The sequence below is a fragment of the Taeniopygia guttata genome, chromosome 3, assembly GCF_048771995.1.
Source record: "Taeniopygia guttata chromosome 3, bTaeGut7.mat, whole genome shotgun sequence".
Lineage (NCBI taxonomy): Eukaryota > Metazoa > Chordata > Aves > Passeriformes > Estrildidae > Taeniopygia > Taeniopygia guttata.
The window spans coordinates 34994909-35009910 of record NC_133027.1 but is presented as its reverse complement, the minus strand read 5'-3'; the positions used below and the strand labels follow the sequence as shown (position 1 = coordinate 35009910).

General features: G+C 45.2%; 1 protein-coding gene across 2 annotated transcripts; it reads left to right on the top strand.

Annotated features, from left to right (window-relative positions):
• Positions 1-7199: 7199 nt before the first annotated feature.
• On the top strand, positions 7200-14589 carry TENT5A (terminal nucleotidyltransferase 5A). Of its 2 annotated transcripts, none has more exons than XM_030267502.4 (3): positions 7200-7352; positions 8176-8683; positions 9699-14589. In XM_030267502.4, the coding sequence occupies exons 2-3, from the start codon at positions 8261-8263 to the stop codon at positions 10476-10478; spliced, it is 1203 nt and encodes a 400-aa protein (XP_030123362.1). In that variant the 5' UTR covers positions 7200-7352; positions 8176-8260; the 3' UTR covers positions 10479-14589. The 2 variants fall into 2 exon arrangements, with proteins under 2 accessions (XP_030123362.1, XP_030123361.1); XM_030267501.4 differs by lacking the exon at positions 7200-7352 and adding an exon at positions 7697-7961.
• The last annotated feature ends 413 nt before the right edge of the window (positions 14590-15002 follow it).

The window sequence follows — 15002 nt, the reverse complement described above, 5'->3', positions numbered from 1 at the left end:
GCTGCCATCATTACCATATACAGAGCTGTGAATAATTGGTGGTGGGGAAAGAAGAAAAGATTAAGGAAAAAAAAAACCAAACAGAAAAGGGACAACTTTTCATGTTTATTAAAATTAAGAATGGATGCCTACTGACATCTCACAATTCTGGAAAAGCCAAGGCAGCACCAGGATTCAGGTACAATGACAGCACTCACTGGCCCAGCACAGTGGCATTCCATGGACACCAGCAAAGTAACTGCTTGCTAAGATGTCTGACACAAACAGTGATTTTCCAGCCATCAGCTCCCCATGTCATTTCTTGTAAGATGCACAAACAGACTGTGATACTCTCCAGCTCTTTGCTTCTTTGGATGACTGCTCTCACAAGCTTTAGGTCCATTGCTACACAGAGTTTTGGTTGTGTTCCCACTTGCACAGTCCTAACATGTTGGGTTTCATTCTTTCACCTTCATGGAATTTTGATTCTTTGCCTTTAAACCAAAAATCCATCCATAGAACTCTAGATAACCAAAATCTGCTCTAGTATGTGTAACAGTTATATATTGGCTCTAAACTAGCACATTTTGCCTCCTTGGGAACAGCTAGAGATAGGCAACCTTATTTAAGAGCATCCTGCTACCTTCAGCAGACTCGGCCATTTCCTGTTCTGTTCATGTGGGATGACAGCTAAAGAATTCTTATTGTGCCTCTATGCAGGTATTTGTCAGTTTACTTCAACAAGTAGTTTAACGGGAGGAACGTCAAATCTGGATGTTATATTCCACTTTTTTATAGATGCTAAGAATAGCATTCTGGGAGTAAGCCTGTCATTTCAGTGTACAGCAAATTTCAATAGAAACACTCCTGTTCTGTGCAAACTTGACTTCTGACTAGGAATATAATGCACATTTTTAACAGTGAGGTGAATTGGGTAATAAACCATATTTTCAGTAGTAATCTTCAGCACCTATGGACTGCAATCTAGACTGAAAAGTGTCCTGACTCCATCAAGAGTCATAGTGCTTGGCAGTGAAAGAACTTGGTAAAGCAGCATTTGTTTTGTAGTGGGTGAAACTACAATATGGCTTTGGCTCTGTGAAATGAATTCTGTCTGAATGAACAGTAACTCAACTTCTGGTAGTTCATGTTGAGTATTTTCACTTTTCAGTTTGCTGTTTCAAAAGCAAAACAGCTTGTTTAAATCTGAAATGACGAGTTTCTTCATCTCCCCCAAATAAATAATGGAATGCTGAAATCCACTGGAGTATTCCCATGTGATCTTAATGGATTGTAGGGTAAACAAAACATGAATAAGTAAAATCAGCATAAAATCCTACAAGTCAGAAGCAAATGAGGTTGTATGAAAGCATGAGTCATGAAACATTGCAGGGGTGTCTTTCCTATGGGGTAGAAATACTGAAGCTTTAAACTCTCTTACATACAAATGAAAAATGTGGCCTCTTTAAAAAAAAAGGAAAAAAAAAGGAAAAAGAAACTCTTATTCTTGACTTTCATATGACTATGAATACCTAAGATCTTGTATAGTTCATTTTTATCGCATTTTAATCCCAAAGGCCAACATGGGCAAAATCACAACAATATCAGGATGTAAAACATTACTAAACATGAGAGCATGGCTATTTTTTATGCAGGTGACCTAGAGAAAAAGGGTTTGACAGGACCACACCATCCTGTGCTTTGCAGGCTGGGATGGCTTCCAGCCTGGCATGGAAGAGAGAGGTTTGCCATTTCCTATTTGGCTTCAGCACCAGCTCTGAAAAGTCCTGCTCAAGAGCAAAGGCTGATGGGTTTGTCTAATATAAGTTACTGCAATGTACTCTTGTATTTAGGCTATGAATTTCCTCGATGAGGCAGGAATAGGTCTTTAATAGATGAACCTGTTGGTGCCCTGATCTCTTGGCTTGGCCAGTGGCTGTCTCAGCAATGCATGTGTTGAGTAATACTATTTCATTTAACACGCTCTCAGCAGCATTGCAAAAAGTAACTGGCAGGCCCATCAGAAAATTCTGATAATTTGGCCTTCTTCAAACAGCACCTTTTCAAAACATCACAGTATTTAGTCCAAACATTGACTTTTTTCCCAGGATGAGTAAAACATCTTTCCAGTAAAATCTGGCAAAAGGAAAATAAAACTAACAGAAGTACTTTGAAAGCACAAAGATTTATTTTATTTATCTTTGAAAGATCATTTTCTATTATCTCTGATTTTAATTTTATTCAAAGAAGCTTTGTATTGACTACTTCAGCAGTTGATAATTCTAGTACCGATTCCTAGTATTGATTATTCCATCATAAAATGTCAAACATGGAAATAAATTTTGGAAATAAATCATTGTGAACTATAGAATATCAAGGTATCAGAAGACTACTTTGTGCATGCATGCAAGAGAAAAACAAAGCCCTTGGAAAAAAAATTTAAATCAGATTTTAATAGTTTTGTGAGAAAAAAAATCCCCCCAAAAACCCAAAACAAAAACCTCAAAAAACCAAACAACAACACTAATAACCAAAAAAGACCCCCACCAAAAAAAGACACAACTCCCCCCCAAAAAAAACCCCATTGAACAAAACAAAACAAAAAAGAAAACCCCAACAAAAACAGACATTGAGCTGTGCTTCCACACCCATGCTCAAACTTTGCCCAGACTAGTTCTGAAGAATAATATGAATCAAACATAGACAAGACCTTAATAGTTGATTTTGAAGATACTTTATTCTGTGCTATTATCAATAACAGTACTAGTCCTTTTGGTACTCAAAGGTATTTCCAGCAAGTGTCCATTTACTGTTTTCATGAAACTAATTTTTGGACTGCGTATGTCTGGTGCAAGTGTGAGGCTGGGCTCTGTTCGAATCTGATGACTTTGTGCTAGTTCCCAGGATTTCCCACCCAAGTCAAGTCCTCTGAACTTTTGTCCTGCTGGCTGATGGCTCCTTGAGCTCTGCCCACCCTTTGGTCTGGGGCAGCAAGCAGCAGAGAAGAGCTGTGGCACACTCAGCACTCCGGTGGTTGCCCAGCCGAGCAGAGGAGAGTGGGATGGAGCCAGCAGCTGCCCAGAGCACCTGCCAGCAGCTGCACATGGAGTGATGAGGAGGGAGGGAAAAGGGTACAGCAGCCTGCATTCTCCACAAATTTGGTATCTGGAGCTAAGTTGATACATTCATGTGCTATCTGGGTGGAGAACAACTATCAATATTCTTCAGTCCTATAGCTGCTGTTTCCAGTGAGATAATTGTGTAGCAACACAATGAATAACATAAAGAACTTTTCCGGTGATTGCTGCCCAGCAATGTCTCTCCATCTCAAGAGAGGGCAAAATTTAGGTCAAGATCTCATTTGTAGTGTTTTAGTTGCCGTTGGCCTCTGTATGAGATAGGGCAAGCCAGCTGTGCTGAGGCACTTTGAGCAGGGACAGAAAGAGCTGCTGTGCCAGGCCTGGGTGGGAAGCTGCAGCGCTGCTGTATCCCTGTGCAGCCGCCAGCATTCCCACTGCAGCCAGGGCTGCCGAGGGGCCCCAGGGCTCCCCTTGCACAGCCACACTTGACACACTGCACATTCAGATACCTGGAAATTGCTGCTCTTCATGTCCGTCTTGCTACAGACTACTGCTTTTTTATTATTCTGAACATCTATTTGCATTTTTAACATTGTCAAAAGCACATAGGAAAAATCATCATGATGGTAGCTGCTGTTTATCTCTCCAATCTGAATAACTGCTCTTAATAGAAAGATTAGAAAAAATAAAAGAAAGGAAGAATGACATTACCAAACTTTTCATGACACAATTGTGATAAAATTGTGTTGTATCTTTTTTTTCTGAACTCCTTCTGAGGCTGTTTTTTGGACTTCCTAGGCTTTGTTTACATCAAACCAATCCAGGCTGCTGCTTTTAATGCATAATAATGATAGCAGAAGCGATGTTTGTCAATTTTTGAATAAAAAACAAACAAGCTCTGTCTGAGTCAACACTAGTTTTTGGACTGAAGTAGTGTTTCTGCTCAGAAGTGAATCCCCTGACTGTCTGCAGGTAACACATGTTGGCAGAGCAGCAGTCACACAAACTCAATTCATCTTTGAAAAAACTAAACTGGAAGTTTTGCCCCTGCTGGGCACCAAATGGGAGCCAATTCCTAGACTAGGCACAGACGAAGACTCACAGTTTCTGGCTATTTTTTTTCTGCCAGAAAGAGCATTTTCCTGTATTAGGCACCAAGTCTTGGGCAGAAGGGAGGCAGAACATTACAGTCACAGTTAACGTAGTTCAGTCAATAAATTACTTAAATTCCTAAATTCAGCAGAGCTCACCTGAAGAGTACACTCTCTGCTACGTGGCCAAGCTGAATGAAGAGCTCACACTGAGGACTTTATTAGGCAAATATGCACAAATGCATACACGAGAAACACATTTATTGCTATTAATTTTCATTTCTTCTAGAGCAGGACTGAGAGTACGGGTGAGAATCAAGGGACTAATTGAAAAATATTGTGCGAACATACAGAAAGACATGATTCACATCACACATCCTGCATTCCTACTAATTCCTTGGGCAGCACAAACAACCTGAGTGAGTAATACAATCAAAATTCTGTCAAAGAATTACTGCTCACATTGACAATTAAAAAACCCCCACCTTTTCCTTCTAAAAGTAAGTTTGTCATCAAAGTACAGAGTGTGTTCATGAGCTGAATAAATGTTTTTATTAGCACCAGCATTACCAGTATCAGTCATAATTAGAATAATTGCTGTAACTCAGACAAATATTTTTAAATTTCTCATCATGTAATTCACCCTAATTCAGTTTCTTGCTACAATTCTTAATGATTTCTACTGATTTAAAGTGATGTAGGCTTTCACATTCAAGTAAGCAGAGGAGCAAAAAATCCAAAATATATATATACCCTAGGTAAAGTACTGCACTGAGGGAGTTCTATTTCTCGTCTATTTACACAGTTTATTTAAAAAAATATATAAAATAGCCTTTATCTGGTGTCCATTAATTAGGGGAAGAGAAGCAAAATGAATTGCACATCAGTGCAAATAATTCCTAATCTATAAAAGAGTGTAATGATTACCATCCTTTGCATATTTCTGAACTGAAAAAAACATAAATGATTCTGACTGGAAATTATTTCCTCTCTTCTTTCAGGTGAGTGGGAGGTGATTTGCAGGTGCTTACACACAGAAAGGGAGGTTGAGGTGAAGACAGGGCTTGGCTAGCCCTTCTCCTTTAGCAAAACCCAGCAGTGTAAAGGTCTTCCTTCTGAAATGCATTGACCTTGCCTTTAATAAACCAGTGTTCTCCACTATGAACTTCTGTCCATTTTTCAAGTGGGCAAGTGATAGTAACTTTAAAGAAGTCAAAAATCACGCTTCATGGGGAAATGAAATAAGATCCACATAAAATAGCATTGAATCCTACTGACCAGTATTCAAAATACTGTCAAAATTTCATTGCAACATGCTGAGAAACACAAGTTACATGAAATGCTGGTTACTCCCAGACAGGAAATTGTCTCAGTTTCTTGGAGCTGGCCTTGCTTAATATAGGATGAGCCTCCAAGTGCGATCTTTGTCCTTGCTCTAGAAACCAGTAATCCAGTTATTAATGATAATTTGCTTATAAATAAGGTGGTAGTTACCCCTTTTGAAAGATTAAATCATGTGCTCTAGTGAACTGTGGTTCACCTGAGTCTGGGAACGGGGTAATATTTTGACTTCTCCAAGCTTCCTAACTGCACAGGGAGGGCAGTGACACCTCAGTGCTGCAGGCAGGCAATCCCCGTGGTAGGACCCCTTGATGTGCGCCCCTGCCCTCGGCTGTCACTGCCCTGCAGGGAGACGAGCAGGGCCTGTCCGTGTCCTCTCGGGATGCATGGTCAGTGTGAGGAGATGCTGTTCCTGCACCCAGGGGGAGTGCGGCTCCCTGTGCCCAGCGGCAGTAGCCAGGGACCCGATCCCCTCACAGGCTCCCCTGCCAGCGGACCGCTTAGTCTGAATATTTATTTTATATAAAGGTATAAGCTGGCAAAACCTGTTCAATATGCTGGCAGACGTACAACGTTCTGCTTCCGCTGTTAAGCCCTTGTACACGTTCGTATTTTAAAAGCTTTCTACTTTCTTTTTTTTTTTTTTTTTTCCTTCCTGCAACACATTGGCACAGAGCAACACAAACACTTTTGTCGCCACCTGAGCGGCACGGGGAGGGGGCAGCGGTGCCGCATGACGGGGCACAGGCTAGAGTCACCCTCGCTCCGGCGTGAGGAGCGGGCCCGCGCTGCCGGATCCATCGGGAATGTGGGCAATGGATCAAAGCCCGCGCCGCCCCCGCCCCCGCCCCGCCCCGCGGCAGCCGGCAGGGGGCGCCCTTGCCCCGCGCTGCGCCGCCGGGAGCGCCCCGACGGGGCGGGCGCAGCGCGGCAGGACCCCCGCCCGGGGTGTGGGGTGGGATGGGGAGCCGGGCTCGGGGGCTTCCCAAGCAGCCCCACACCTCTGACCCCATCCCGGGGCGGGAGAAGATGGGGGGCGTGCTAAAAAAAAATGGGGTGAGGGGGCAGTAAACCCCGTCGGGCTGTGTCGCCCACCCCTCATTTTCAGCGAAGTGCTCGGTTGAGGGAGCTGCGCGTCACGAAGTCGCGCACCCCCATTAGCCCCTCCTGCCGCGCGTCACAAAGCTGCGAGCGGTGACGCAATACCGTCCATGACCCCCCCCCCCCCCCAGTGTCCCCCAGCACTGCATCCTTCCGCGCAACCCGCTGTCTACACCGCGCTGGGGTGCGCGGGGTGCGCACTGGGGCGGTGGCGGCCCCGGGTGCTGCTGCGTGCATCGGGTGTGTGCGCTTAGTCTGTTCTAAACAGTATGTATGTGTATGTTTTAAATAGGATCTGTCTTGAAATAGTATCGACATATATAAATATCTATATGTATTTAAAATAATAACTATATGTATGCGTATGTACGTAACAGGTGAAAAGCAGATGTATTCATCGTTATTTAAAAGAAAATGCAAATAAAATATATGGGTATGTTTATATAATATGCTTGTTTTCCACATCATTTTTACGGCTCCGCGGTTACCCAAGTTTTACTCTATAGGCAGGATGCTCCTCTGGAAGACACCGGCTCCTCTGGGGTGTTCGAGACGTCTTTTTTCTCCCCTCGCCGGCGGGGAGGACGGGCGGGCAAGGGGGAAGGGGCCGGGCCGGGGCCGGGCAGGCTCGGCGTGATGCCGCTGCGCTGCCGCAGGCGGCTCTGGAAATCTCGGTCAGGAGCCGAGCAGCGCGAACCACACGGCCCGGGATCCTCGGCATCTGCTTGGAGAGGGGCTCTTGCCAAATTCCGTCGCTCTGGTATGAAGTTTGGCTGAGCCTGGGATGACCGGGAATGTCGGGGGGGGAGGGGGGATAGTAAAAAGGCAGAGGAAAAAAAGACAAGGGAATGAATGGCTGCGCGGAATGAAGGGCGCCCTTGGGCGCGCATCTAGGCACAGCAGGAGCGGGAGGGGCCGCGCCCCGTTCGGGGCAGGGAGCGCCGCTGCACTTGTTGCCTGCCCGGAGCCTTGCGGGAGGCTCCGCTGCGCGGCGCGGGTCTCCCAGCGCGGGGCGGCGCGGAACGGCCGCGCTGGGCGCTCCGCCGGCGCGGAGGGGCGGGCGGGAGGGCGGCCCGCGGGTGCGCCGGGTGTGGGCGGGCCGGGGGCACCGCCGAGGCCGGCCATGCAGATGGAGGGGGCGGGACGCGGGCGCCGTGACTCGGAGCCCCGGAAGCGAGGAGAAGCCCCGTATAAAAACTACTGGGGACCTTTCCCGGCCAGAACTACGAAAGCTCCGGAGACGGCGGCAGCCTGCGGCGGCAGCGAGCGGGGCGGCCTCTTGGGCGGTGCGGGGCGGCCTCTCCGTGGGCGCGGGGCGGCCTCTGCCCCGGCGGGAGCGCGGAGAGCGGTGCAAGCGGCGGCGCTGCAGGTCGGGCACCTTCCCTTATCCTGCAGCACCGCCTGGCTCCGGGGGGTTTTTTCTCCCCCCACCCCCCATTTTATTTATTTATTTATTTATTTATTTAATCTAATCAGTAGGTGTGTCCTCCTGCTTCCCTATTGAAAGGGACGTCCACAGGGGAACGGAGCTCGGGCGCCGGGTGCACGCAGCTGCTGACCGCTGGCTTTTCCTCTTTTGCCAGGCGCGGAGAGAGAGAGGCCCCGGGGGGCCGGCGGGGAACCGGAGCGGTGCCTGGATCCAGCCCGGGGAGGCGGCGGCCGCTCACCATGGCAGACGATGAGAAGGCCGGCGGGAGTTCCGCGGACGGCGGCGAGAGCGCGCACTGCAACGTGCTGAGCTGGGAGCAAGTGCAGCGTCTGGACCGCATCCTCAGCGAAACCATCCCCATCCACGGCCGCGGTAACTTCCCCACGCTGGCCATGCAGCCTCGCCAGATCGTCAAGGTGGTGCGGAGCCGGCTGGAAGAGAAGGGCATCGGCCTGCGGGACGTGCGGCTGAACGGCTCGGCAGCCAGCCACGTCCTCCACCAGGACAGCGGCCTGGGCTACAAGGACTTGGACCTCATCTTCTGCGCCGACCTCAAAGGAGAAGCCGAATTTCAGACTGTGAAGGACGTGGTCTTGGACTGCCTCTTGGATTTCTTACCCGAGGGGGTGAATAAGGAGAAGATCACGCCTCTCACACTCAAGGTAAACCTGCCCTCTGCCCAGCCGCCCGGAGCGGGCAGGTGTGAGTGCCTGCCCGCGGGGAGCGGGCACCTTCCCCTGGGGATGGAGTGGTGCGCTCCGGGACGCAGCTCCCCCCCACACCTCCGCGACCCATGGGAGCCCCGAGCCATTTATTCACCCCACGCTTAAAACCGAGGAGGAGTTTACAGTGAAGCGCCCTGACCGGGGCTCTTCAGGATTAATTAGCTTTTTCTCCCTGCCGGTTGATCTGCTGGGAGCGTTGTTTTACCTGGGGCGTGTGCCAGGCGCTGCACACCTCTCTCCCAGCCCGGCTCGGCGGCAGCTCGGTATGCTGGCCCCGGTTCCCGGGTGCACGGGGAGCGTAGATGGATTTTTAACATCTGCAAGAAGGAAACCCCTGTCTGCAAGGCATGCTTCCAGCTGTGCTAAGTGCCCCGGCGGGGAGGCATATTCCCTCCTCTAGAAGACACTTCGCTTGAGTTGATTAGGCTGAACTCAAATCTTTTCAGATTTTTTGAGGGATTTATTTTTATAATATGGGACCGATTTATGGAACCTGCACTGGTAGGATTGAGGGGAATGAACATTTGTTAACTTGTTCTTTGGGAAGTAGAGATAGAAGTGAAAACCAATAAATAAGATTTCTTTTTAGATTGTAGTAGTGACCTCCTGCATATGGTTGCAGGCATATTTGGCAGATGTACCATGGACTTAGTCTGTAGATGTATTTAGAAGCGACTAAACAAAATAGTGTTGCTATATGCTTCCCTTGCACGACACAGTCCCTGCAGAACACCCTCCCATGTTTTACACTTGCAGTGAAAGCATTTTGAGCTCTCACATTAAACACTTACTCTGTGGTTTGTATCTTCAGGCTCCATGAAATCTTTTATGAAATGCAGATGGGGGGGGGGGGGGAGGTGGGGGGGGGCTTGGGAGGGGTGAGCAAATGCAGTGAAGGAGAAATTTCTTGGATTTTTGTCTTGATTTGCTCATTTTGTTTTTCTGATTATAGGAGGCTTATGTGCAGAAAATGGTAAAAGTATGCAATGATTCAGACCGATGGAGTCTTATCTCCCTGTCCAACAACAGTGGCAAAAATGTGGAGCTGAAATTTGTGGACTCTCTGAGGCGGCAGTTTGAATTCAGTGTCGATTCCTTTCAAATCAAGCTGGACTCCCTGCTGCTTTTTTATGAGTGCTCAGAGAATCCGATGACTGAAACTTTTCACCCAACTATCATTGGTGAGAGCGTTTATGGGGATTTCCAGGAAGCCTTTGATCACCTCTGCAACAAGATAATTGCCACCAGAAACCCAGAAGAAATCAGAGGAGGTGGTCTTCTGAAGTACTGCAACCTTTTGGTAAGGGGCTTTAGGGCAGCCTCTGAATCTGAGATTAAATCCCTGCAGAGATACATGTGTTCGAGGTTTTTCATTGACTTCTCAGACATTGGCGAACAGCAGAGAAAGCTGGAGTCCTACTTGCAGAACCACTTTGTGGGATTAGAAGACCGCAAGTATGACTATCTCATGACCCTTCACGGTGTGGTGAATGAGAGCACAGTGTGCCTGATGGGACATGAGAGGAGACAGACTCTGAATCTGATCACCATGCTGGCCATCCGGGTCCTAGCCGAGCAAAATATCATCCCCAACGTGGCCAATGTCACCTGCTATTACCAGCCAGCCCCATACGTAGCAGATGCCAACTTCAGCAATTACTATATTGCCCAGGTTCAGACGGTGTTCCCTTGCCAGCAGCACACATACTCTACTTGGCTGCCCTGTAATTAAGAACTGAAATTAGTAGACCCCATGGAGAGAACTTTTTCTAAGATGTAGGAAGGGGTGACGGGTCCCTCTGAAATGGGGTGTTTTGTGCAATGATGATCTGCTCTAGTTTTTAAGCTTGGGACAAGCTTGTGATTGTTCTAATAATTAGTGGGAGCATGATCAAGAAAGAACCCCAAAAAAATTGGATCCTACCCCAGAGCACAAGAGGCCTGTCATTAAAAGCAACCAGCTTCCCCTGAAATAAGTGAGGGAGGAATGCTTGATGACAATATGGGTTGGCAATATCTGCTCCCATAGCTTTGGCATAGAGAAGGTGGGAAAGCCTTATTTTCTTTTATTTTTATTCTTACTCTAGAATGGGATCTGCAAAAGGGAGAATATGAAAGAAACAAAACAGACAAAAAAAAAAAACCAACAAAAGAAAAAAACTTCACAAAAAACAGTTCTACATATATTCAGGAGTTAAAAAGTTAGAGGCATAAAGCAGAGATAAGCTGAATAAAGTTGTATATTGGAATTACTGCATTTGGGGCTTGCAGCAAGTGCTGTCTATGGATTGACCGTGTAGAATGTATAGCTTGCTTGACTAGAATGCTTTACCAGAAACAGCTTGCTCCAAATGAACAGTAGTAGATTGGTACAGTTATAGAATCAGAAACATGTACAATGACAAAGTCCATTATTTCCAGCTGTGTGCATGCCTCACATTTTAAAAATGTGGGAATGCTGGAAAACCAGCTGTGGCAAGAAGTATATACTTAAGGACCAAAGATTTCACAAAAAAGTTATCCAAGCAAAGAAGATACAGTAGAGTATATATATATATAAATATATATATATGTAAAAGGAGATGTTCCTATATTTGTACACACCAATAGTAATCAAAAGTGCCTGATGCCTTCATAAAATTTGAAGTGAGAAAAAAAATATATAGTTTTGTGGTTTAACCATGCATTTTGTTTTATCAGGGACACAAGGATAAAAAAAAGCAAACCAACCCATAAGCTTGTGAATAAGTGATGGAGGAAATGCCCTATTTTTTTTCTTGGCAAATACCTGTATAGAGTTAATGTTTTGTCGGTGTGCTATTATCCTAGGTACATGTGTGTATGTGTGTATATATGTTTGTGTGTGTATATATGTACATGTTACTGGTGTATATCTATATATACACACACACAATATATATTAATGTGGTCTAGGAAAATGTAGCAATTAAGGAATGTTTAAATAAAGTACTACTTGTTTTCCAGTTTGCAACAGGATGTCATAGGACAGTGGGCACCTTGCAGTGAAATTTTAACCCACACCTGAGAAATTTGGAGTAAATGAACCAGTCAGGATTAAGGTGGGATTCAGATAATGTCTTTGGTTGCAAGAACAAGGATTACAGTAATTCAGTGGGTTGCTTGTGAGCCATAATAATTCCACAGGTGGAGAAACGTATGACTAGCTGATTTTTTTAACTGTTTTGTACTGTAATGCCATTTTGACATTTTACCCACTAATGTTGTGACTGCATACCTCCATGATGTGTAATTTCAGTGGAACGTGGATCAAAGATAGGTTTATTTAAACCCCCTGACAGCTAAAGAATATTGTATTAGTTGGTAATTTGAACACTAATTGTTAATATTTAAAGGAGTATTTTTAATAGAATGCATTATGCATTCCAGGACCACTAGAATATAGCAAATGTGAAATGAACCCTTTTTAAGAGTGTTGCACGATTGCTGAAAATTATATTTTATATATATATTATATATATATATATATTTTTATGCAAATATTAAACATCTTTGATCTGGTTGTCACACTGCATTTACAATTTTAGTACTGTACTTTATTTAAATGGAATCACTTTACATTGGAACAATAGGTATTCACTTTCATTTCCTCTCCCGAAAGACCAGCAGGGGGGAAAAAACCAACCTCCTCCACTGCTGTTTTCACTTCAGTGCCATCTCTGAAGGTGTTAAATTCTTTGTTGTGCTTTGAAAACCTAATGACTAAGTGACACTTGACTCTGATAGTTTGCTTTTTCTTTCTGAGGGGGGAGGAAAAAAGGGAATTCAGGCTTTTGAAGGAAATCCGTCTGTGCCCTGCCCGGTCACAGGCGCAGTCTGGCTCTGACGTTGGAGTCAGGGGCAGAGAGAGGGAGAGGACTCGTGTCCTGGCAGTGTATTTTCCCTATGGAGTGAGCAAGGTACATCTATTTTTGTCGCGCTTTGTACTTTTCACTCTGCAGGCACTTTAAAAGGAACCCCATTTGTTTACTAAAGCACCTTCCCTGCGAGTCCTTCAGGAAACTTAAAAGCTGGTCCCTTGCCATTGCTGGAATTGACATGCAGACCTTGTCCCCACCTTCCCTTCCTTTGGTGCTGCCTTGTCCCGTGGAGGTTCCCTGCAGCCCCCTGGAGGCTCCGGGCTGGGTGCTCCCGGCCCCCGGGCTCCCCGCACCTCCTGCTCCTGCTTTGCTAGCGGAAGCCAGGGGAGGGCTGGGGAAATAGGATCAGCTGGTAATGTGGTATGTCTTCTCTCCCACAACTATTTGTGGCAAATAAATGACTCATCCTCTCTTTAAAAGGGTTTGAGAATCTATAGCTTTGCCACAACCACAGAATGCTGATAATACATGATACAGTGCTGTGCTGTTTTTGCTTTGAAGGACCCTTTATTTTTGCCATTGCTTGAAAGAAAGTTTTGAATTATTTCTTCTCAGCTCAAATCTAATTGTGGGTTGGGTTTTTTGGTTTTTTTTGATTGACAGCAGCTAGTTACCTTGTAGTGCATACAGCAGGGCTTTGAGCTAAACCGCACCTTTTGGCATTTGCATTTTGATACATATATAATATGTTTTTATATATATTATATAGGTATTCCAGATCTGTTTTGCATATGTTAATGATGAAGTGGTGGAACTGGTGGAGCTTTGTTTTATTTGTGACTGGTGGCTTAAAATGTGCCTGGTGTTAGAGGTGGGAAGAAGGCATGAGTTCAGGCCAAGAGTAAAATAAGAACCTCTTTTCAAAGCCTGGTTATTTCTGTGGTTTGCACACCTTTCCCTCCATAAAGTCTGACTTCTTTTTAACTGTTTTTTCCCCTCCTCTTCAGCACACTGGTACTTTTAAAGTTAATAACCGTGTTCTTGCTTTGTAGACTTGATCTGTCCCATCCAATCAGCTGTAAGGTTAGAGCTTGTGCTACAGAAGACAGTGCCCCTTTTAAAGAGCTGAACTGATTAAAGACATTGACCTGATTACAGTAAAACTGTTTGTGCCACCGTTGAATTTCCTACTAACCAACAGGGCACTAAACTTGGTTAAATGTAACGATCATCAAACAACCAAGATCTTTTAAATGGGATTTTTCTTCCATTTTTTTTTTTCCTTAGATGTAGCTGTCCTCTCAAATGCAAGAATATTTCTCCTAAAAATAGAAGGGCAATTAGAAGACCAAAAAGATGATATTTTTCTAGTTTCTCGTATTGCACTTAAAATATTTTTATCTTGCACAAAGGCCTTCACACAAATCCTCTAAAAACAGCTGTTACTAAATGCTTGGTTTGCATCACATCAGAAGCTCCTACCAGTTCAAAAATGCGCTTTTTAAAATTGAGGTAATTAAGTGTGTTAGATAAAACTGCACAGAAAAGGAAAAAATTGTATTTGCATATTCAGCTCCTATTTGAATATATTCTTTTGTATGGTTTTCTTTATGCAGAGAATTTCCTTTGCAAGAAAGAAAATCAGTGTACTGTTTTGCTGTTGTAATAGTGGTTTACTAACAAAATAAATAGTAAAAAAAAATAGCCTGCAAATTTCAAGACATCTTGGCTAAAGGCACTGCAGGCTCCTGCAGTCTGTAGGAGTCTGTGCAGATTTGCTTTCCCTCAAATTTCCTTACAACTGTTGCCTTCTGCAAGGCATCCTGTTGCAGCAAACTGCTCCTTGGATTGCTCTTTTGGAACATTTTGACTATAGGCTTTGTCACAGACAGAAAAAGAGCTGATGGAAAACAGACTCTAGAGGGAACAGATTGTGAATTTTGTTTACAGCATCCAATATTTGGATTTTTTTGTAAATAAAAAGAAGTTATTTTTTTCTATTGATTTGTGTCTGCTGTCTTCCATGTCTGAAATAGCTCTGGCCTGCTCCTACTGAATACCAAGTTCGCTTTCATTAGAAGAGGACAAGGGCAGCACTTTTCTGAGAAGAGTAGCATTCGACTGCTTTCCGATTGGAGCACAGAACATTTTGAAAAGCCCTGCCTTGTGCCAGCTGAGTTTGGCTGGCTGTACTCAGCTGCAGAGGAACCTCCCCAGCCACTGCCAAAAATACACACTCCAGCACCAGTTGAGCCGTGCAAATGGTCCAAAACATGAAAAGGAAACAGTGCCATGGCAACCCCACGCCCTCCCTGCCCTGCCTGTGTAGGTCATGGGGCTGGGCATTTGGCATTTGTGATGTGTGCACCACAAACCACCGTGCTGGCAGGGACGGGAGGTCCTGGTGTCCTTGAGGT

Bases quoted from the DNA above. Each gene is read 5' to 3' on its own strand.
- TENT5A (XM_030267502.4), top strand. From the start codon at position 8,261: ATGGCAGACGATGAGAAGGCCGGCGGGAGTTCCGCGGACGGCGGCGAG. The intron at 8,684-9,698 runs GTAAACCTGCCC...TTCTGATTATAG, and splicing joins TCACGCCTCTCACACTCAAG to GAGGCTTATGTGCAGAAAAT.